This window comes from Tamandua tetradactyla, chromosome 11 (assembly GCF_023851605.1).
Source record: "Tamandua tetradactyla isolate mTamTet1 chromosome 11, mTamTet1.pri, whole genome shotgun sequence".
NCBI classification, from domain to species: Eukaryota; Metazoa; Chordata; class Mammalia; order Pilosa; family Myrmecophagidae; genus Tamandua; species Tamandua tetradactyla.
In genome coordinates, this window is record NC_135337.1 from 79,445,357 (window position 1) to 79,470,286 (window position 24,930).

A 24,930-nucleotide genomic window follows, 5' to 3' on the forward strand; every position below is an offset into this window, starting at 1 on the left:
ACCGAAAGCATCATGATTTGCATCTGGAAAAGGTTGCTGCTGGGCTTCCAAAGAAGGGAGGATTTGGAGGAATCGAGAAGAGTAGAGACTTCCCTGCATGGGATTAACCAGCTAGGTAGGGCCTGGGGAAGGCTGGGGCAGAGGGGCTGGTCTCTCAGTGCCTCCCCCCCGCTCTTTTCCTGCCTATTTGTCCCTGTTTTAAGATTCCTGGGGCTCCCTCTCAGGTCTCTCTCCTGGCTTCTGGTGGCCCTATGAGTTCCTTGGTTTGTGGCAGGGCCACTCCACTCTCTGCCTCCGTCCACAAATGGCCACCTTCTCTCTTGTGTCTATCTGTCTGTGTCACTCCTCCCCTTCTTTGGAGAACACTAGTCATATTGTATTCAGAGTCCACCTTATTCCAGTATGACCTCGTTTTACCTTAACTAATGAATTCCATCTGCAGTGAACCTATTTCCAAGCAAGGTCACATCCACAGGTACCAGGAGTTAGAATTTCAATCAACGTTATCTTTTAGGGGGGACGCAATTCCAACCCTAACAGTCCCCTGAGCATTTGCCACTTTGGTATATTTATTATATTTATTACATATCTATTTATTAATAGGGCTTATATTTTGTTCCTCCCCACAGACAAGGATTTCTGTGGTTTGTTTACTACTGCATCCCCAATACAGAGACCAGAGTCTGGGACCCAAGAACACACGTAACGGGTATTTGTTTATTGAAGGAAAAAACACATTTTTGCCCGTGTGTACACAGAAGGCTTGGGGGAGGTTACCCCAGGAAGCTGGTGACAGCGCCTGTCCTTGGGGAAGACAGGATTGGAAGGCTAAAGACTTCTGAACGCTTCCTTTGTCTTCAGATGAAAGTCTTCTGAATTCTTCCTGTGTCTGCCGATGAGAGCCTTTGAACTCTTCCTGTGTCTTCAGATGACCCAAGGAACTCCAACAAAAATGTTGGCAAATGTGAAAAAAAGCGAGCAGTCTCGCCAGCCCGTGGCCAGGACTGAGTTTCACAAAGCCTTTCATTAGCGAGCAAAGCCAGATGGCGAGAAGGGCATAAAATATGACCCCACTTCCAGAAGAAATAAGTGACACTCTCCCCCCAAAAATGTTCAGGTGTGTGTTGGCACCTGGAAAGCGCTAGAGAAAATAAGCAACCATCACACCGGGATGAAGCGTGCCCAGCCTCGGCAGCTATCTGGCCACGCCCCAGGGGGCGGACTCAGTCCCTGCCGCGCCCACAGGGCCTGGCCGGCCTCAGACACGCCCTCGAGGGGCGGGTTCGGCCAACAGGGTTCAATGGTGCTCCCCTCCCCCGTAGGCGTGAACTAGAGTTTCTCCGCCCTGTGATTGGAGGACGCACCTGATCCGCCATTCCTGAGGCTCCGCCCACTCACATCCCGGACACACCTCATCTGGGCCCCTTCCGCTCCCCGCGGACCGGGAACCGGAAGCGGAAGCGCCGCTTCTTGAGCCGGTAGGGGCGGTAGATTTCGCACCCCCGCCCCCTCCGCCTACCAGTCTTGAGGGCGGTTGTTTATTTTTCCACGGCAGGACCCTACTCCACTACTCTACTGCGACCCGGGCTCGGGTAGGCGCCGGGAGGGTCAAAGGATGGGGGTGGAGTTCAAAGGTCAGGGGGCGGGGCCACCTTAATGGCGAATACCAGCCCGGAAGTGGCTCCGGAGGTTGGTGGACTCGGGGACCTCGATTAGGGACCCCGGGCACTTGGAACCCTAGACCTTGGGGCCTGCGACGGTCCTACCAGGGAACTTGGGGAAAAGGTGGAGTTTAGGTAAAATTTAAGTGAATCATCGCTTATTTCCATGGATGCAAATCAAAGCCGGGCTTGAACTGAAAAGTGTAGCCGGGTCCCTCCTGGGGAACTACCGAGATGACATACCTGTGGCTGGTTGTGTCCAGAAGCCCCTTCTTCACAGTTATGCACTTGGGCTGGAAATCCAGGCGGCCTTTTCTGTGTCGAATAGGATTAGAATTCCCAGACACGAAAAGAGGTGTTTCATTCTTAACGATATAATTTCAATCACAGTGTACGATTTGAGTGGATAGGGATTTCAGTGAGTTAGAAACCAGGAATGGTTCTGAGAAGGGGAGTTATTTTGACCCTTTACAGCTGCAGCGTGTTCTTGGAAGAAATAGTGTTCTTTTTTCGTTAATTTTGCAGCTGGATGTCCCAGGCTGATAAACGTCAGGGCAGATACTTTCTCATTCCGAGTTGATGTTTCTTTATCACTCAGCGTCTTGTCACAAGGACACTTAATCAGCTGTTTTGGGCGATGCTAGGCAAGTTGGTAAGCCTCTTTCAGCGTCTCAGTCTCCACAGCTGTAGAATGAAAATAGGTAACGATACCTGCCTCTCACTTTTAGTCCTGCACTTGGCAGGCAATGAGTGCTATGCAGAGGGCTGATTATTATTATTGTTAGCTCATCGTCTTGTCCGCTATCCTCATATGAAAGTCATAGTCCCCTGAAGTGCAGGCTGCGGAGATAACAGGGGCTTTGAATGTGGACTTAGGATCAAATAAGGGTCTAGAGCAGATTCTCAATCAGAAGTAACTTTGCCCCCAGAGAACACTTGGTAATGGTTGAAGACATTTTTGGTTGTCGCATCTGGAGAGGAGAGTGCCACTAGCATCGAGTGGGTGGAGCCCTGGGACACTACAGTGCCCAGGACACCCCCTCCATGACCAAGAATGATTCTGTTGCAAGTGTCAGTAGTGCCAAGTGGAGAAACCCCATCTACAGACATGCATGGCACAGAGTATTTATTAGGTACTGTGATGTTAGTTTTATTGCATTTCTTATAGTTTTTTTAAAAATATTTTTTATTGTAAAAACAAACATACATTCTATACATGGTGTACAATCCGTGGCTCACAATATCATCACATAGTTGTTTATTCATTACCATGATCATTTTTTTTGAACATTTGATCTCTCTAGCAAAAGAAATTAAAAAGAAAAAAGAAAAAACTCATACATGCCATACCCCTTACCCCTCCTTCTCGTTGACCACTAGTATTTTTTCAATCTACTCGATTTATTTTAACCTTTCTTCCCCCTATTATTTGTTTATTTTTATCCATATTTTTACTTACCTGTTCATACTGTAAAAGGAGCATCCGGCACAAGATTTTCATAATCACACAGTCACCTTGTAAAAGCTATATTATACAATCATCTTTAAGAAACATGGCTATTGGAACACAGCTGTACAGTTTCAGGTACTTCCCTCTAGCCACTCTAATACACCATAAGCTAAAAAGGGGATATCTGTATAATGTGTAAGAATAACCTCCAGGATAACCTCTCAACTCTGTTTGAAATCTCTCAGCCACTGATACTTTATTTTGTGTTATTTCTCGCTTCCCCCTTTTGTCGAGAAGTTTTTTTCAATCTCTTGATGCCGAGTCCCAGCTCACCCCAAGATTTCTGCCCCACGTTGCCAGGGAAGCCATGGTCTTTTTTTTCCCCTCCTTTTTAAAATTTTTAAATAAATTTTTAAATATATTTTTTTCCATGTTCTTTTAATCCAATCTTGTCAGGCCAGAACTATTGTTGGGTGGGACATCTTGATTAGGTTGCTTCCATGTAGATGTAGCCCACTTAGTTGTGGGTGGGACCGTTAAAAAATTTTTAAATTATATTTTATATTTTTTAAGGAATCTGCTTTATTCAGTCAGTACTATTACCTCATAATCATCCCTGATCAATGTTTTTCATCAGAATCCCCCATCTTAGCATCCCACTTGAGCCAATCTTAGCCACAAGCAAGCAATTTTAATATCCTTTATTAAAAAAAAGTTTTAAAAACTATAAGGCTTTTCAAAATAAACTATTGTTTAGAGTTTTCATCCATATTTAGGATGCAATTATTGTGGCCTTTTGTGGAGAAAGGTAAAGGTGTTGAAAAATCCCAACATTTATAAAACCAAAACAGATCAGTCCAAAAAAACCTATTCCCCAACCAGTGTACTTAACAAAAAACTGATTCAGCAAATAAAACTGTTCAACACAATTTTTTCTTAATTACCTACTTAATCTATACCAAGAAACCTATTTAAATCAAATTAATATTTTGTTCCCCAAAACATTTTATAACCATAGTAACTAAAGAACCCTAGACTATAAGAAAGGTAAACTATACCTAAATGCAAAATATAAACACAAAAGTCTCAAATAAAATAGAAATAAACCAAATCCAGAAATGTGTATAAAGTATATATCAGAACTAAACAGGATAATTCATTTATAAAATGTATTAAAAGTTATTCATTCCATTAACAAATTAAAGAGGAAAACTTATATGAAATTCTTAAGATTCAGAAAGACCAACCCCTTGATAAAATTTGACCACTGTTCTGATACTCTTAGAAAACTGGCATAGAAGTTACCTTCCATATCCTGATAAAGGCTATCTTCCAAAAACCAATAGCAAATATCATACCTGATAATGAACTTAAACATTCTCTTAAAATCAGTAACGAACAAGTATGTCTCCTTTCTTTGCTTCTGTTCAATTCCTATTTTAGAGATTTTAGCCACTCCATAAGAAAAAGAAAAGTATTAAAATCGGGAAAGTGCAAACTCATATTATTCATAGATATTTCCTACCCAGCAATTCTATGAGTGTTTATAGACAAACAATCCAAAGAAATAGGTAATTTGACAAGGTTGCTGATATTAATATACAAAAAATCGCATCCCTGTCCTCAGCAATAGCCTGTTCGAAAGTATAGTATTTTCTCAAAAATATGCAAGAGAAACAAAAACTACATGATTTCTAGGAGTAAATCTAACAAAATGTGCATAACCATTATATTTTTAATTATAAGACTTTATGAAGAGTGGGATCTTTGATTAGATTGTTTCTGTGGAGTTGTGCCTCTGCTCATTCAAGGTGGGTCTTAATCCACTTATTGGAGTCCTTTAAGAGAGGGACATTTTGGAAACGTCTGGGAAATGCTAAGCTAAGAAATGAAATCCAGAGTTGCTCTAGTCTAAGAAAGGACCCACAGACACTTAGAGAGAGAAGGCCACTCAAGTCAGAAGCTGAAAGCAATGAGCTGGAAGCAAGGACCAGTATGTCAGCCATGTGTCTTCCAAGCTGACAGAGGTGTTTGAAATGCCAGCTACCAAGAAGGTATCCTCCTGTTGGTGCCTTAATTTGGACATTTTCATGCCTTGGAATTGTAACTTGTAGCTTACTAAATCCCTTTTATGGAAGCCAATCCATTTCTGGTATATTATGTTCTGGTAGCTTTAGTAAACTGAAACAGACCTTGGTACCAGAGAAGTGGGGTGCTGCGGTTTGCAAATACTGGACATGTTGGAATAGCTTTTTACATGGATAAGGGGAAGATTCTGAAAGAATTGTGAGAGGGTGAATGGGTGTTATAGTTTGCTAGCTGCCGGAATGCAACACACCAGAGACGGACTGGCTTTTAATAAAGGGGGATTTATTTTGTTGGTTCTTCAGAGGAAAGGCAGCTAACTTTCCACTGAGGTGCTTTCTTATGTGGAAGGCACAGGATGGTCTCTGCTGGTCTTCTCTCCAGGCCCCTGGGTTCCAACAACTTTCCCCGGGGTGACTTCTTTCTGCATCTCCAAAGGCCTGGGCTGAGCTGCGAGTGCTGAGATGAGGAATGCCGAGCTGCTTAGCTGTGCCACATTGCGTTCTCTCATTTAAGCACCAGTCAATTAAGTCAAACGTCACTCATTGCAGCAGACACGCCTCCTAACCGACTGCAGATGTAATTAGCAACAGATGAGGTTCATGTACCATTGGCTTATGTCCCCAGTAACAAGACTAGGTATGCTCACCTGGCCAAGTTGACAACTGAATCTAACTAACACAATGGGAAAGGCCTGGATTGCTTTGAAGAGACTGTTGGTAGAAATATGGCTGCTAAAGGTTCTTCCAGTAAGTCCTTAGAGATGATGAATGTATTGCTGCAAACTGGAAGAAAGGTGATTCTTACTTTAAAGTGCCAGAGTATTTGGCAATATTGAGTACTGGTGTTGTATGGAAGGTAGAATTGGAAGGCGATGAACTTGGGTATCTGAGGAAATTTCCAAACTAAATGGAAAATGTATCCTAGCTTCTTCTTGTACATATAGTGAGATATGACAGGAAAGGGATAAACTGAGAACTGAAATCTTGCATACGAAGAAACCAGGAACTGATAGCTTGGGAAATTCTGAGCTTTTGGAAAATGAGACCCCAAAGAATTTTGCTACATGTGAGGATGTAACCAAAAATGGAAAAACAGTCAGCTATTTCATAAGAAGCCAGAATTGGAGATGGAGTTAACCAGAAAAGATTTGTGGAAAGTCATATCGTCTGATGGTTTTGACCCCTGTATGCTGCATGCCAAGATAACAAATTTTTTTGCAAAATCTGTATGGGTGGAACTACTGACAGTCTGGACCAAAAGGGCCAGAAAAGGGACAGATTGAAGGAAAATTTACTTCAAAAGCAGAACAATGGAAGTTAAGGTTTGGGGCCAGGAAATCTGGGGCCAGGAGAACGGATCCACCCATGCATGAGGAGAGGGTGAGTTTGCCCTAGAAGTAGAGGGTGGGCCTTCCATTTCATTGCTCATGAAGAATGTTACTGCCTCAAACCTCAGAGTGGGCATGTTCCCTGGGGATTGGGGAGAACCTGGCTGCCACTCCACTCTTCTGAAGGGGTTGAGCTTGTGCCCCAGAGATGGCAGAGAGTCTGGGTGCCACCCAGATGCTTGAAGAGGGTGGGGCCAAGAACAAGGAGGTGTCTCCAATGCTTGGGTATGTTGCAACCCTCTGCCAGGTGTTTGAAGAGAACAGGGCTGCTGCATAAGCCCTTGGAGAAGGAGGGATTGCTGCTCTCTCAAGCCCAAAGTTAAATGACTCTCAGATCTTTAAAATCTGATGGAGTTTGCCCTCCTGGTTTTTGGGACTATTTGGGTCTGGTGACCCTGTCTTCCTTCTATTTTCTTCCTCTGGTAATAGGAATACCTATCCTATGACTGTCTCTCCTTTGTATATTGTAAGCAGATAACTTGTTCTAAGTTTCACAGGTCCACAGCCAGAGGAGAATTTTGCCTTAGGACAAACCATGTCTGTAACAGATTTTTTTTTTTTTGACTTCTTCTTTTTTTTTTTTAATTTTTTATTAATTAAAAAAAATTACGAGAAACACAAACATTCCCAACACATACACTCAGCAATTCACAATACCATCACATAGTTACATATTCATCATCATGATCATTTCCCAGAACATTAGCATCAATTCAGAAAAAGAAATAAAAAGACAGCAGAAAAATATAACAAACAGGAAAAAAAAATTTTACAGGCCATACCCCTTACTGATCCCTTTCATTGATCACTAGCATTTCAAGCTAAATCTATTTTAACATTTGTTCCCCCTATTATTTATTTATTTTTTTTTGATAATTAAATGCATCTTTTATTTTCTAGCCTATGAATGGAATTGAGTTCATGTCAGTTTGCAAGTTGTTCTTTTTTTTTAACTTTTTTTATTAAGTAAAAAAAATTAACCAACAAAACATTAAGATATCATTCCATTCTACATATACAATCAGTAATTCTTAATATCATCACATAGTTGCATATTCATCATTTCTTAGAACATTTGCATTGATTTAGAAAAAGAAGAAGACAACATAAAAAGAAATAAAACAATAACAGAGAAAAAAAAAGATTATACATACCATACCCCTTACCCCTTGCTTTCATTTACCACTAGCATTTCAAACTAAATTTATTTTAACATTTGTTCCCCCTATTATTTATTTTTATTCCACATGTTCTACTCTTCTGTTGACAAGGTAGATAAAAGTAGCATCAGACACAAGGTTTTCACATTCACAGAGTCTCATTGTGAAATCTATATCATTGTTCAATCATCATCAAAAACATGGCTCCTGGAACACAGCTCTACATTTTCAGGCAGTTCCCTCCAGCCTCTCCACTACATCTTGAATAAAAAGGTGATATCTACTTAATGTATAAGAATAACCTCCAGGATAACCTCTCAACTCTGTTTGGAATCTCTCAGCCATTGACACTTAGTCTCATTTCACTCTTCTCCCTTTGGTCGAGAAGGTTCTCTCAATCCCTTGATGTTAATTCTCAGCTCATTCTAGGGTATTTCTCAGTCCCTTGATGCTGAGTCTCAGCTCATTCCAGGATCTCTGTCCCACGTTGCCAGGAAGGTCCACATCCCTGGGAGTCATGTCCCACGCAGAGAGGGGGAGGGTGGTGAGACTGCTCGTCATGTTGGCTGGAGAGAGACCTATTATTTATTTTTATTCCATATGTTCCTCTCATCTGTTGACAAGGTAGATAAAAGAAGCATTAGACACAAGGTTTTCACAGTCACACAGTCACATTGTGAAAGCTATATCATTATTCAATGACCCTCAAGAAACATGGCTACTGGAACACAGCTCTACGTTTTCAGGCAGTTCCCTCGAGCCTCTCTACTACATCTTGAACAACAAGGTGATATCTACTTAATGCATAAGAATAACCTCTGGGATAACCTCTCGACTCTGTTTGGAATCTCTCAGCCATTGACACTTTGTCTCATTTCACTCTTCCCCCTTTTGGTCAAGAAGGTTCTCTCAATCCCTTGACGTTAATTCTCAGCTCATTCTAGGGTTTTTCTCAATCCCTTGATGCTGAGTCTCAGCTCATTCCAGGATCTCTGTCCCACGTTGCCAGGAAGGTCCATACCCCTGGGAGTCATGTCCCACGCAGAGAGGGGGAGGGTGGTGAGACTGCTCGTTGTGTTGGTTGGAGAGAGAGGCCACATCTGAGCAACAAAAGAGGCTCTCTTGGGGGTGACTCTTAGGCCTCGATTTTAAGTAGACTTGACCTACCCTTTGTGGGGTTAAGTTTCATATGAACAAACTCCAAGACTGGGGGCTCAGCCTATAGCTTTGGTTGTCCACACTGCTTGTGAGAATATCAAGAATTCAACTTGGGGAAGTTGAAGTTTTCCCCATTCTCACCATTCCCCAAAGGGGGCTTTGTAAGTGCTTTTTTACTCACTGTTCAAATCACTGGAATTTATTGGGGCATCACTCTGGGCAAACCTACAAAATCTTATACCCTAATCAAGGTTCCTTGTACTTATGGTGTTCAATTAAGCTGTCCACATAAGTTAGATTATGAACTGCACTAGTCAAAATATAAATTTTGTACCAAATAAACATTTTTTGCTTTAGTCTCACACATAAGTTAAAATTTTAAAATATTAATTACCATCTGTTTTTAGCACCCTGCAGTAATGACATTCCTCTGTTCTTCCTCACGCAAAAATATTTTTGTATTTGTACAATTAGTCACTATCATTATATGCTCTAGGCATTCCTAGATTATACCATCTCAGTCTTTATTGTTTATCTTTCCTTCTGATTTCATTTGTTCCCCCAACTCTCCTCCCTCTATCATTCTTACATTCAGCTTCATTCAGTGTTCTAATATAATTGTATTACAGTTAGGTGGTGTTGTGCTACCCATTTCTGAGTTTTTACAATCTGTCTTGTTGCATAATCTGTATCCCGTCAGCCCCAGTTACCCAATATCTTACCCTATTTCTATCTCCTGATGGTCTCTGTTACCAATGACATTCTCCAAGTTTATTCCCTAATGTCAGTTCATATCAGTGAGACCGTACAGTATTTGTCATTTTGTTTCTGCCATCAGCCTTTCTTGAGTCAAGGTATCTTTCTTTGGATGCCTTAGTTTGAACATTTTAATGGCCTTAGATCTGTAAACTTGAAACTTAATAAATTCCCTTTTTAAAAAGCCACTCCGTTTCTAGTATATTGCATTCCAGCAGCTTAAACAAACTAATGCAACATCTTAAAGTAATCAAAAGAAAATAAAGTTAGTCACGTTTCAGATGCTTGATAGCCCAATGTGGACAATAGCTACTGGATCAAGTACCACAGATCTAGAACATTCTGTTAGAGAACATTTTCTCAGAGCATGCTAAGCCAGATGCCATTTTACCCATACACATGTTCCTGTTTATCAGTTTTGAGTTTTGTTTTGTGTGGCTTCTTTCTACCAATGGTATAAAATCCTGCTGGCTTGATGGAATTTTTATTGAGTTTTCCAGAGAAAAAGATGAGAATGGCTATGGTCAGAATATTCCATCTTAGTCTTCTGTTCTCCCTTTGCATAGTAAGTCCTAATGGTGAAATGGTGGGGTTGACTCTGTGGTGTGGGGGCAGCGGGGACCAGGTAGCAGCAGGGTCTTGGATGTGTTTCCACTTCCCGCACCTGGGTCCCCACCCAAATTCTCAGATGGACTCCAAAGACCCTTTTCTACCAACCTAGGAAACCTGGGCTCAGGTCTCGGGGGCCTCCTAGGGCCTGGGGAGTGGGAGGGTGCAAGGATTAAGGCTGGTGGCTGGGTCTCAGGCAAGAAAGAATGGCTGTCCAGTCCTCCAGGGGAGCACACCCCAGCAGTCCCCTCCTGGGGAGCAGCGGCTGTGGACCTGTCAGGATGCCCTGGGTCCTAGAGCATTCGCCAGCCAGAGCGCAGCCAAGGCCCCTCACCCCAGGCAGCGTCTGCACCCTGCAGAGAGGTTTGGAGACAAATGTGAGGATGCAGGAGGCAAGCCCGGGACCCCAGAACTGCGATGGGCACCGGGTCTCTCCCACCCACCCACTGACATTTTCTGTAGGAGGGCGAAGTAGAGGAAAACATTGGGCTCGGGCACTGAGAACTGTCTACTACAGTCCCAGATCTTTAGGGATTTGACTGGAATTTTTTTTTAATGAATTTTATTGAGCTGTATTCACATACCCTATAATCACACAAAGTGTACAATCAGTGGCCCACACTATCATCACATAGCATCTTTGAACATTTTTGTTACTGTAAAAAAAATAAAAGTAAATAAAATGACAATAACAAAACAAAAGAACATTCCATAATCCTTATCCCCTTCATTACTTATTTAATTTTTGTCTTTATTTTTTTCACTCATCTGTCCATACCCTGGATAAAGGGAATGTCAGACACAAGGTTTTCACAATCACACTATCACATTGTAAAAGCTGTATTGTTGTACAACTGTCTTCAAGAATCAAGGCCACTGGAACACAGTCCAGCAGTTTCACGTACCTCCCTCCAGCCACTCCAATACACCATAAACTAAGAAGGGATATCTGTATAATACATAAGAATAACCTCCAGGATAACCTCTCGATCTTGCTTGAGATCGCTCAGCCACTGAAACTCTGTCTCATTTCTCTCTTCCCCCTTTCTCAATTCCATGATGCAGATCCCAGCTCATCCCCAGAAATCATGTCCCACGTTGCCAGGCAGATTTACACCCCTGGGAGTCGTGTTCCACATAGAGGGGGAGGGCAGTGAGTTCATCTGCCCGGTTGGCTTAGAGGTCACATCTGAGCAACAAAAGAGGTTCTCTGGGGGTGACTCTTAGGCATGATTGTAAGTAGGCTTAGCTTCTCCTTTGCAGGAATAAGTTTCATAGGGGTGAGGACCATGATGGAGGGCTCAGCCTATTGAATTGGTTGTCCCCACTGCTTGCAAGACATCAGGAATTCCCCAGTAGGGAAAGTTAAGTATTTCCACTTTTCTCCCAGTCCCTCAAGGGGGGGTTGCAAATGCTTTTTCATTCTCTGCCCAGATTACTCTGAGATGTATCGGGGCATCACACCAACCTGTACAAACCAACAAGATCTCACTCACTATGAAATGTTCCATAAAATTATGGCATTCGAACAAATTGGTCAAACAAGTTAAAATTATTAGATAATATGCTAGAGAAAATACAAATTTGACTTGAATAGATTTTGCTGAACACAATGGATGGAACGGAAGTCAGGGGAACATAGACCGTCTCAGGAATCATTAAAGCTGTGATCGGTAGGTAGAATTTGTCACTGGCTGAAAAACAAGCAAAGATGTTTTTGTTGAAATTTACTTCAGACACATTTGACTGGATCTGCAAGCTTCTTGATGTTAGACTAAAGGGGTTTTCTTGTGTGGAGGGGAGCAAAGAAGCAGTTGTAGGGGAGCAGGGTAGGAGTGGGGGCATGGAAGCCCTGAGGCCAGCCTCTTTAGGGAGAGCCCTTCAGGAGGGGCTGTGAGCCAGCTCAGGCTGAGGTCCTGGGGGCAGGACAGCAAGCGTTTTGTTCCCACTAATCAGTGGGGACAAGCAGGTCAGCCAATCACGTGTGAGGCTACAAGTGGGAACACAGAAGTTCCCCCTACAGCCCTGTCCTAAATGGGGGGCATCTGCAGGTCTTCTCTCAGTCACAAGGGAAAGGGGGAATCACTGCAGTCAGCTCCTTTCAGAATCCAAAGCATTAGGGGGTTTTCTAACTCTCTGTTTTCCAAGATCTTGGGTCTCAGGTAAAGGTCAATGTTGTCACTTGAAAATGGCAAAAATATCTCCAGGGGCCCAGAAATGGATGCCTCTGGGGCCCTGGTCAACTGCCCAAGGTCCCTGCCCAGCTCCCACTAGAGCCTCACTTGGGCCTGCTGGTCAACCAGGGCTGCCATGTGCAGACAGAGTCCCTGGGGCATTTGGCTGGTGACGACGTGGGTTAGGTAATCACCTTCAACTATAGTATCACTCGGCATCAAACCGGCTTCCTGAAAATGGGTCAACTGAGTTAATGGAGTTAAAGAGTACATTTTTTTTTTAAAGGTGACATCATGACTATCACCGCTATGAAACAAACATGTGTTAAAAGATTTCAACGCATTTTTGTTTTAGTAATTTTATTGAGATATCTTCACACACATGCAGTCCATCTCTAGCATGCAATCAGTGGCTCGCAGTATCATCACATAGTTGTGTATTCATCACCATGATCATTTTTAGAACATTTGCATCACTCCAGAAAAAGAAATGAAAGGAAAAACCCCATTCATCCCATACCTCTTACCCCTCCTTCTCATAGATCACGAGTATTTCAATATACCAATTTTTATTTACCCCTTATACCCCTCCCCCATTATTTATTTATTTTTTGTCTATTTTTTTGTCAAGGCTATTGGTTTACAGTTCAGCAGTTTCAGATATTTCCATCTAGCTACACCAATACACCAAACATTGAATTTATCTATATAATGCATAAGAATAACCTCTAGAATGACCTCTCAAGGCCATTTGAAATCTCTATGACTGGTTCTTAAGAGAAGAAGGAAATTTGGACGCAGAGAGAGACACAGAGGGGAGATGGCCACGTGAAGGTGGAGGCCAAGGTTGCAGGGCTGTGTCCACAAGCCAAGAAACGCCAAGGATGCCTAGTCAACACCAGAAGCTAGAAGAGGCCAGGAGGATCCTCCCCAGAAGCACAGCCCTGCCAGTACCTTGAGTGCAGATTCTGGCCTCCAGAACTGTGAGACAATCAATTCCTGTTGTTTGAAGCTACCCAGTTTGTGGTCATTTGTCACAGCAGCCACTGGAAGCTTCTACAGAGGCCTTATCTTAGAAGTGCCATCCCAGGACTTCTCCTGTTAGAAGGGTAGTCCCACTCGGTGGGGACAGAGCACAGAGGAGTTTGAACAGAAGGCAGCAGGGATCCTTGAGCATAGGGGAAGGCAAGTCTGAGCACCCTGAGACCCCAGTCCCCTCCCTGCAGGCTCTGTTATGTCCCATCTCCTTCCCCCATCCTCCTGTCACCTCCCCCATCCTTCTGTGCACGCTGTCCCTAGGAGACCCTGACAGAGCCAGAACGTGTGGGATGTTTTAGGACTTATTCACCTTCAAGGATGTGGCTGCAAACTTCTCCCAGGAGGAGTGGGCTCTGCTGAACCCAACCCGGAGAATTCTCTACAGGGATGTGATGCTGGAGACCTGTGGGAACCTGTTTTCACTGGGTGAGGCACAGCCCACCCACACCTGTCCTTCACCTGTCCCTCAGGCAGCAGCTTTTTCTTTTTCTTTTTCTTTTTTGTTTGTCGCTTTCTGTGTTCTTCAGCCCCTGCTGTACTGGATATAAAAGCTAGAGACAGAAGACAGTTTCAAGTAGCTTACAGGAGAGTAGCTTTCACAAAATAAAGAAGTATCGATGTATGCAGACTTCATTTCCTGAGAGCCCATAGCTCTGGATATTGGCGGATATTTATTTATTTTTAACTTACTTTTTTAACTGAAAAGTAATGTACATACAGAAAAGCAATAAATCTCCAAGTACATTTTTCGTTAGTTTTTTCTTTACTTAAGGAAACAAACAATACACTTAGAACCACTAAAAATGGATATCTTAGTTAGCTTTAACCATAGGCGTATTTAAATAAAGTATCCACATAATCATTGTAAAGCCTGTGTTTGCACAGTAAGTTTCATAAACCAATTTTAAATTGAGGGAACAAGGTAAAAATCTACATATTCAGATAGCAAAGTTCTTAAATTCTATGATTTAAACACTAACTAAGATACCATTTGATCAGCTGTCAAAACTGAATGTTCTCAAAATATCAAATAGAAAGTTCTTACAAATATCTGCCTTGCTATAGTAATGATCTATGTTACTAAATATTTTTATATTAGGAAAATATGAAGATACAAATATTTTAACAATTAACATATGGAAATCTTAACCACCTAAAATGGATAACTTAGTTAGCTTATTCCTAGGCAAATTAAAAAAAATCTAAGTCATATGTTTCATAAATCAATTTTAAAATTAAAGTAAGGAAGGAAAAAAATCTATAAATATAGATATCAGAGTTACTTGAATTCTAAACATTAAATAGCATCTTAAATACCATTTGATTAACTATCAAAACTGTGTGTTCTCAAAATATCAAGTAAAAAGTTATTCCAAATATCAACTTTGCTATAGTAGTGAGCTATGTTACTATTTTCAAATTTTTGTTTTCAGGAATTTGTTTTATCTAATATTACTATAACTGCCTATAGTTTTTTTAAACCATTTTTTTAGTTGTAAAATATAACTATATATATACAAAGAAAAAAAGAAAAAAAGCAATGATTTTCAAAGCACACTTCAACAAGCAGCTACAGAACAGTTCCCAGAGTTTGTCATGGGCTACCCATGCCCTCAACTCAGATTTTTCCTTCTTGCTGCTCCAAAACACTGGCAGCTTTCTCAGAGTCATAATAATGGGATCATACAGTATCTGTCCTTTTGTGTCTGACTTATTTCACTCAGCATTATATCCTCAAGGTTCACCCACGTTGTCATGTTTCAGGACATCACTTTGTCTAAATACTGCATAACACTCCATCGTATGTATATACCACATTTTGTTTATCCACTCATCTGTTGATGGGGACCTGGATTGTTTCCATCTCTTGGCAATTGTGAATAGTGCTGCGGTGAATGTTGGTGTGCAAATGTCTGTTTGTGTCACTGCTCTCAACTCTTCTGGGTCTATAACAAGTATTGGTATTGTTGGGTCATAGGGCAACTCAATATTTAGTTTTCTGAGGAATCACCAAACTGATTTCCACAGCAGCTGAACCATTTTACATTCCCACATCAGTGAATAAGTGTTCCAATTTCTCCACATCCTCTCCAAAATTTATGGTTTCCTGTTTGTTTAATAGCAGCCATTCTTATAGGTGTGAGGTGATATCTCAATATTGTCTTAATTTGCATTTCTCTTATAGCCAATGAAGATGAGCAGCTCTTCATGTGCTTTTTAGCTATCCGTATTTGCTCTTCAGAAAAGTACCTATTCATTTCCTCTGCCCATTTAATAATTGGGTTATTTGTTCTTTTCTTGGTGAGTTGTATAATTTCTTTATGTACACAGGATATCAAGCCTTTATCCAATATTTGGTTTCCAAATATTTTTTCCCATTAAGTTAGCTGCCTCTTCACCTTTTTAACAAAGTCTTTTGAGGCACAGAAGCTTTTGGTCTTAAGGAGTTCCCATTTGTCTATTTTTTCTTGCACAGCTTATGCTTTCGGTATAAAGTTTAAGAAGCTACCTCCTATTACTAGATCTTGAAGATGTTTTGCTACATTTTTTCAAGCAGTCTTATGGTACTGGTTCTTAAATTTAGGTCTTTGATCCATTTTTGAATGAATTTTTGTATGGGGTGTAAGGTAGGGGTCCTCTTTCATTCTTTTGGCTCTTGAAATCCAGTTCTCTTATGCTCATTTCTTGAAAAGACTATTCTGTCTCAATTCAGTGGATTTGGGGGTCTGACCAAAGATCAAATGTCCATAAAGTAGGTGATCAATCTCTGCACTCTTGATTCTATTCCACTGGTCAGTCCTTTGTCTTTGTGCCAGTACCGTGCTGTTTTGACCATTGTGGTTTTATAGTAAGCTTTGAAGGCAGGAAGTGATAGATCACCCAGTTCATTCTTCTATGTTAGGATATTTTTAGCTATTAGAAGTCTCTTTCCCTTCCATAAAAATTTGATAACCAATTTTTCCAAGTCTTCAAAGTAGGTTGTTGGGATTTTTATTGGTATTGCATTGAATCTGTAGATCAATTTGGGTAGAATTGACATCTTAATGAAATTCAACCTTCCTATCCATGAGCATGGAATATCTTTCCATCTATTTAGGTCACCTTTTATTTCTTCTAGCAATTTTTCTAATTTTCTGTGTATAAGTCCTTAGCATCCTTGGTTAGCCTTATTCCTAGATACCGAATTCTTCTGGTCGCTGTTCTGAATGGAATTTTTTCCTTAGTTGCCACCTCAGATAGGTTATCACTTGTTTATAGAAACATTACTGATTTTTGTACATTTAATCTTATATCCTGCTGCTTTGCTGAATTTGTTTATTAACTCAAATAGTTTTACTGTAGATGTCTCAGGGTTTTCTAAGTATAGGATCATGTCATTTGCAAATAATGAAAGTTTTACTTCTTCCCTTCCTTTATGGATGCCTTTTATTTCTTTCTCTTGTCTAATTACTCCAGCTAGTACTTCTAATACTATGGATGATAGTGGTGACAATGGGCATCCTTGTCTTGTCCCCGGTCTCAAGGGGAATCCTTTCAATTTCTCATCATTAAGTATGATGCTGGGTATGGGTTTTTCATATATGCCCTTTATGATATTGAGAAAGTTTCCTTTGATGCCTAACGTTTGAAGTGTTTTTATCAGGAAAGGACACTGGATTTTGTCAGATGCTATTTCAGCATCAATTGATATGATCATTTGATTCTTCCCTTTCAATTTGTTAATGTATTTATTGCATTGATTGATTTTCTTATCTTGAACCACCCTTGCATTCCTGGTATGAATCCCACTTGATCATGATGTATTTTTTTAATGTGGCACTGGATACAATTTGCTAGCATTTTGTTAAGAATTTTCGCATCTATATTCGTTAGGGGCATTGGTCTGTAGTTTTCTTTTCTTGTATTATCTTTATCCAATTTTGGTATTGGAGTGATGTTAGCTTCATAAGATGAATTAGGTAGCATTCTTTTTCCTTCAATTTTCTGGAAGAGTTTGAGCCAGATTGGCATTAGTTCTTTTTGAAAAGTTTGATAAAATTCTTCTGTGAAGCCATGAAATCCTGGGCTTTTTTTTGTGGGGGAAGAATTTTGATGACTGATTGGATCTCTTTACTTGTAATTGGTTTGTTGAGATTTTCTATTTCTTCTTAAGTCAATGTAGGTAATTCGTGTGTTTCTAGGAATTTTCCCATTTCATCTAAGTTATCTAGTTTGTTGGCATATAGTTGTTCATAATATTCTCTTATGATTTTTTAAATTTCTTCATGATCTGTGGAAACATCTCCCTCTCATTTCTGATTTTATTTATTTGTGTCCTCTCTCTTTTCTTCTTTGTTAGGCTAGCTAGGGGACCATCAGTTTTTAAAATTTTCTCAAAGAACTATTAGTTTTGTTGATTCTTTATACTGGTTTATTGTTCTCCAGTTTGTTTATTTCTATTTTAGTCTTTATTATTTCTCTTCTTTTATTTGCTTTGGGGTTCGTTTGCTGTTCTTTCTCTAAATTCTCCAGGCGAGTAGTTAAATCCTCAAGTTTTACTCGTTCTTGTTTTTTAATATAGGCAATTAGGGCAATAAATTTCCCTCTCAGCACTGCCTTTGCTATATCCCATAAGTTTTGGTATGTTGTATTCTCATTATCATTCGTCTCCAGATATTTACCAGTTTCTCTAGCAAGTTTTTCCTTGACCTACTGATTATTGAAGAATGTGTTGTTTAATCTTCATATATTTGTGAAAGCTCTGGTTCTTTTGTAATTATTAATTGCCAACTTTATTCCATTGTAATCAGAGTAAGTGCTTTGGTTAATTTCAATCTTATTAAATTTATAGAGACTCAGTTTATGTCCCAGTATATGATCTCTCCTGGAGAACGTTCCATATGCACTAGAGAAGAATGTGTATCCTGGTGTTTTGGGATGTAAGATACATATATGTCTATTATATCAAATTCATTTATCTTATTGTTTAGGTTCTCTATTTCCTTGTTGATTTTCTGTGTGGTTATTCTATCTACAGTGGAGACTGGTGAACTGAAGTCTCCCACTATTACTGTTGATATGTGGATAGCTCTCTTCAGTTTTTCCAATGTGTGCCTCATGTACTTTAGAGCTCCTTGATTGGAAGCATACACATTTATGATTGTTATTTCTTTCTGGCATTGAATTGTCCCTCTTATTAATATGTAGTGTCCTTCTTTGTCTCTTATGATATTTTTACATTTAACTTCTATTTTGTCTGATATTAGTATAGCTACTACTGTTTTCGTTTGGTTACAACTTGCATAGAAGATCTTTTACCATTCTTTTACTTTCAATCTGTGTCCTTAAGTCTAAGATGCATCTCTTGTAAACAGCATATAGATGGATGTCATGGTCAGGTTCATGTGTCAACTTGGCCAAGTGATGGTACCTGTTTGTCTGGTTGGGCAAGTACTGGCCTGTCTGTTGGAATGAGGAGGTTTCATAGAATTAAATCATGATCATGTCAACTGCATCCACAGCTGATTCCATTTGTCATCAGCCAAGGGGAGTGTCTTCCACAATGAGTGATGCTCAGTCTAATCACTGGAAGCCTTTTAAGGAGGATTCAGAAGAGACAGGCTCTCTTGCTGCTTCAGCTGGCGAGCCTCTCCTGTGGAGTTCATCCAGACCCTCGGTCGGAATCATCGGCTTCACAGCCTCCCCTACGGATTTGGACTCTGTATTCCCACAGCCATGTGAGACACTTTTTATAAAAAAATTATTTATTAATTAAAAAATTAAACAAATGAAATAAAACATTAACATATATAATCAGTAATTCACAATATGATCACTTAGTTGCATATTCATCATTTCTTAGAACATTTGCATCAATTCAGAAAAAGAAATAAAAAGACAATAGAAAAAGAAATAAAATGAAAACAGAAAAAAAAGATTATACATACCATACGCCTTACCCCTTGCTTTCATTGATCACTAACATTTCAAACTAAATTTATTTTAACATTTGTTCCCCCTATTATTTATTTTTATTCCCTCTGTTCTACTCATTTGTTGACAAGGTAGATAAAAGGAGCATCAGACACAAGGTTTTCACAATCACACAGTCACATTGTGAAAGCTATATCATTATTCAATCATCCTCAAGAAACATGGCTACTGGAACACAGCGCTACATTTTCAGGCAGTTCCCTCCAGCCTCTCTATTCCATCTGAATAACAAGGTGATATCTACCTAATGTGTAAGAATAACCTCCAGGATAACCTCTTGACTCTGTTTGGAATCTCTCAGCCATTGACATTTTGTCTCATTTCTCTCTTCCCCCTTTTGGTCAAGAAGGTTTTCTCAATCCCTTGATGCTGAGTTTCAGCTCATTCTAGGGTTTTTCTCAATCCCTTGATGCTGAGTCTTAGCTCATTCTAGGATTTCTGTCCCACGTTGCCAGGAAGGTCCACACCCTTGGGAGTCATGTCCCACGTAGATAGGGGGAGGGTGGTGAATTTGCTTGTTGTGTTGGCTGGAGAGAGAGGCCACATCTGAGCAACAAAAGAGACTCTCTTGGAGGTGACACTTAGGCCTAAATTTTAAGTAGACTTGACCCTTTGTGGGGTTAAGTTTCATATGAACAAACCCCAAGACTGGGGGCTCAGCCTATAGCTTTGGTTGTCCACACTGCTTGTGAGAATATCAAGAATTCAACTTGGGGAAGTTGAATTTCTCCCCGTTCTCACCATTCCCCGAAGGGGGCTTTGCAAATACTTTTCCACTCACTGATTGAATCACTCTGGGATTCATCAGGGCATCACTCTGGACAAACCCACAAAATCTCATGTCCTACCTGAGATTCCAAGTACTTATGGTGTTCAATCAAACTATCTACATAAGTTATATTAGGAAATGCACTAGTCAAAATACAAATTTTGTACCAAATAAACATTTTTTGCTTTAGTCTCACACATAAGGTGAGATTTTAAAATATTAATTATCATCTATTTTCAGTACCCTGCAGTAATGACATTCTTTTGTTCTTCATGAAAAAACATTTAAAAAATTTGTACACATGAGACATTTTTATAAATTTTATATTTGCGAGTGTTCCCTGTTGATTCTGTTTCTCTAGAGAACCCTAATACAATGGATACAATGGATTATGTTTTTGATGCATTCTGTCAGTCTGTATCTTTTAATTGGTGAGTTTAATCCATTAACATTCAAAGTAATTACTGTAAAAGCAGTTCTTTATTCTACCCAACTTGTCCTTTAGTTTTTGTTTGCCAGATCTGTGTATTATTTTCCTTCTCTCTCTATTTTCCTTTAAATTACCTTTACTCATATTCTTCAATTCTGTGCCCTCCTTCAGACCTCCCTCTCCTGTTTTTTCTTTTATCAGCTGACAGGGCTCCCTGTAGTATTTCTTGTAGGACTGATCTCTTGTTGACTAATTCTCTCAATCTTTATCTTTGAAGACTGTAATCTCTCCCTCAATTTTGAAGGCTGTATAAATGATTCTTGGTTGAAAACCATTCTCATTCAAGATCTTAAAAGTATCTCACCAGTGCCTTCTTGCTTCCATGGTGCCTGTTGAGTAGTCTGAATTTAGTCTTATGTGTTTTCCCTTGTATGTAGTTGATTGCTTTTCTTGTGCTGCTTTCAGGATTTCTGTTTCTCTTCAACATCTGACCGTTTGATTAGTATGTGTCTTGGAGTGGTCTTCCTTGGATTTATTCTATTTGGAGTTCTCTGGGCCTCTTTGATGTGCATATTCATGTCTTTTATAAGGGTTGGGAAGTATTCTCTAATGATATCTTCCACTAACTTCCCCAACCCTTTACTCTTCTCTTCTCTTTCTGGAACACTGATAATTCTTATATTTTTGTGCCTCTTGTTATCCATCATTTCCCTAGGATCCAGTTGCATTTTTCCATGTTTCATGCCATTTGTTCTTTGTGCCTCTAGTTTTATTGTTCTATCTTCTAGCTCACTTATTCTTCCTTCTTCTTTGAATTTGCTGTTCTGTGTCTCCAGCATATTTTTTATTTGGTCTACTGTATCTTTCATTTCTGTGAGAGCTGCCACTTTTCCATTTAACCTGCTGAATTCTTCTTTATGCTCTTCTAGTGTTTTCCTGGTATCCTTTATTTCTTTATAAATATCCTTGAATAGTTGTACCATATTCTTGGTCCCCTCTGGAATTTTGATTTGGTCATTTGGATGAGTCATTTCTGCTTGGATTTTCATGTGCTTTGTGATTTTCTGTTGTGTTCTGGGCATTTGATTATCTTCATATGGTTATTATGCAAGTTGGTTTCCTTCACTCTTCTAAAGTTTTGTATTTCCTTAGTTTTGTTGAATACTTCCTTTTACATTTTTGTTAGTTATTCTCTTTGAAATCAAGGTCCAGATCTCATGTAGGGGATAAAATTCAACTTGAGGGTCTATTATAAGGTAGGTACTCCAATGGCAGAGTGGCTGACTACCACGCAGGAGACCCAAGCTGAGCTCCTAGTCTGGGCTACACAACAGTCTTCTTCTCCAAGTACATTTTAACATGTAGTTATACAACAGATTTTAAAGTTTCCACAGTTTTTTCATTTTTTCTTCTCGCTGCTCCAAGATACTGGAGACCAAAAGAAATATCAATATACTGATTCAACAGTCATATTCATTGTTAAATCCTATCTTCTCTATTATACTCTTCCTTCTCTCTCTTTTTTCTTTTTGTAAAAAATAGCATATATACAAAAAAAAAACCACAATAAATTTCAAAGCACACCACAACAATTAGTTGGTAGAACAGATTTCAGAATTTGGCATGGGTTACAATTCCACAATTTTAGGTTTTTATTTCTAGCTGCTCTAAGGTACTGGAGACTAAAAGAAATACCAATATACTGATTCAGCACTCATTTGTTTAAACCCAACCTTCTCTGTATAACTCCACCATTACCTTTGATCTTTCTCTTGCTCTTTAAGGGTAGTTAGGCTGTGGCCATTCTAACTTTTTCATGTTGGAAGGGGCTGTTGATAATATGGGATAGTGGGACAGAACTAGTTGATGTTCTGGAGAGGTTAGCCCCTCTGCATTTCAGGACTTATCTAGTTCAGGGACCTATCTGGATATTGTAGGCTTCTGGAAAGTTACCCTAGTGGGTATATATATATATATTTGTTTGTTTGTTTATGTATGTGACAAATATAAAATTTAATATTGGTCATTTTAGCCTTTTTAAAAATAGGCTCTTGCTTAGAGCAGTTGTAGGTTTATAGAAAAATTGTGTGGTAAGTACTGATTTCCCATATACGCCCACTGCCACCCCATTTCCCCTATTATTAGTACTTCACATTAGTGTGGTACATTTGTTCAATTGATGAACCAATATTAGAATTATAACATTAACTAGAGTCTGTACTTCATATAAGGATTCACTCTTTGGATTGTCTGGTTCTATGTTTTGTTCTTTAAAAAAATTTATTGGGGAAACATATATACAACATAAATTTCCCATTTTAACCACTTTCAATCACTCAGTGGTACTCATTACAAATGCAGTGTTGTGCTACCTTCACCATCATCCATTACCAAAAAATTTTCAGCACCCAAACAGAAACTCCATACTCATTAAGCAATAACTCCCCTTTCTTCACCCTCCTGGTTCCTATTAATCTCTTTATGTCTCTTTAAATTTACTCATTCTAGATATTTCATATAAGTGGATTCATGCAATATTTATCCTTTTGTGTCTGGCTTCTTTCCCTCAAAATGATGTCTTCAGGATTCGTCTATGTTGTAGCATGTATCAGAGCTTCATTCCTTTTTACAGCTGAATACTATTCCAGTGTATTTATAAATCACATTTTGTTTCTTCATTCCTCTGTTGATGGACACATGGGTTGCTTCCACCTTTTGGGTATTGTGAATAATGTCTCTGTGAACACAGGTGCATTGGCCTGGGTTTCTGGGGCCAGAGAAACCTAAGCCCTTTGCAATATGGAGAGAAAATGTGGGTATGTTTGCCCCTATTAAAAGAGATTAGTGCTCATTAGATGTGTGCAATCCAATATAGGAGCCACCAGCCACATGCAGCTATTTATATTAATTAACATTAAGTAAAATTAAAAACTTGGTTCCTCAGTCACATTCTCCACATTTCAAGTGCTCATTGGATGGTGCAGATAAAGAAGATTTCTATCATTGCAGAAAGTTCTGCTGGACACAGCATTAGATACTTGATATTTGTGAGATCATCAATGTTTGTTAGCTAATTGGCATGATCATTTGCTGCTTGGCCAAGAGTGCCAATCTTCAGACCCTTGAGTATCAAAGCATTGGCACTAGTTTTGTGTAAAGAATGTTTTCCCTGCACAGTCCTTCTTCATGACTAATATTTCCCCATGGAGCAGTATCTCAGCTGTGCAGCCCTCCTGAGAACACACAGTCAGGACAAGGAGAAGAGCTAAAGATAGAGGACATTCCTCCAGGTGGGTTCCAGGCAGATAGGAATGGCTGTAGCCCTGGCCACTGAGGATAAAGCATAATTAGAAGCCATGATACAGGGGATTTATTCACGCCCTTTGGTCTGAAAAGAAATCTGAAGCCCTTTTTGTGACTTTCCTCATGTCCCTTTAGCCACCCTTCTTACATCTCCTTTCCTTTCACCCTCTCCGCTTCCTTTGGCATCAGAGAAGGGTCTTTCTCACCTCCTCTTTCAGATTTTAAATTGCCAGGTTCTTTGCCATACCTCCTAACTTTATCTTCCTGCTCGAATGTACTGTTTCCTTCAACTCATCTCAAATTTATGGAATCAAAGAATCATCCAGTTGTAAATTACTTGCCTTCTGCAGTTCTAGCTCTCCCTGTTGCAAAACTCCTTTGTTGGAGTCTGTCCGGGCTGCTGCAATAAATACCTCAGGCTGGGTGGCTTAAACAACAGGCATTTATTGGCTCAGGTTTTGGAGGCTAGAAGTCCAAGGGGTTGGCAAGGTCATGCTTTCTGTGGAGTCTGCAGCATTCTAGTGGTGGCTTGCCAGCAATCTTTCATCACATGGCCATACGTCTCTTGTCTTCTCTGTCATTTGCAGTCTGACTACATCCAAATTTTCTGTGCTTAAAAGGACTACAGCCATATTGGAATAAGGCCCACCCTAATTAAGTCCTGATTAATTTAGCCACATTTTAATAGCCTGTTTGAAGATACTATTTATAAATGAGTCCACACTCATAGGACTGGGGGTTAGCCTTGAATGTGTCTTCAAGGAGGATGTTATTCATTCTATCACATCCTCCTACAATCAAATCTTTCAAAGTTTTTCTTCCCCCCTCCTCTTTTTTGGGAAGTGAATGTTTAGGCTTCATTGATGAAGTAAATGCTGCTAAATACTGAGTTCCTTCCTTTTTTTTTGGTACATTCCTCTCCTTCATTAAAAAAAAAAACAAAACTCAAATGGATCTTGTCTACTTTTTTGAAT

At 39.8% G+C, this 24,930-nt stretch overlaps 1 protein-coding gene across 1 annotated transcript in view; it reads left to right on the forward strand.

Moving 5' to 3' along the window:
* Window positions 1-1,171: 1,171 nt before the first annotated feature.
* Window positions 1,172-24,930, forward strand: part of LOC143649162 (uncharacterized) — a 107,417-nt gene continuing 83,658 nt past the window's right edge. The window contains exons 1-2 of the mRNA XM_077119366.1: window positions 1,172-1,295; window positions 1,384-1,592. Coding sequence (XP_076975481.1) covers window positions 1,172-1,295; window positions 1,384-1,592 — 333 coding nt within the window. The remainder of the gene's footprint in view (window positions 1,296-1,383; window positions 1,593-24,930) is intronic.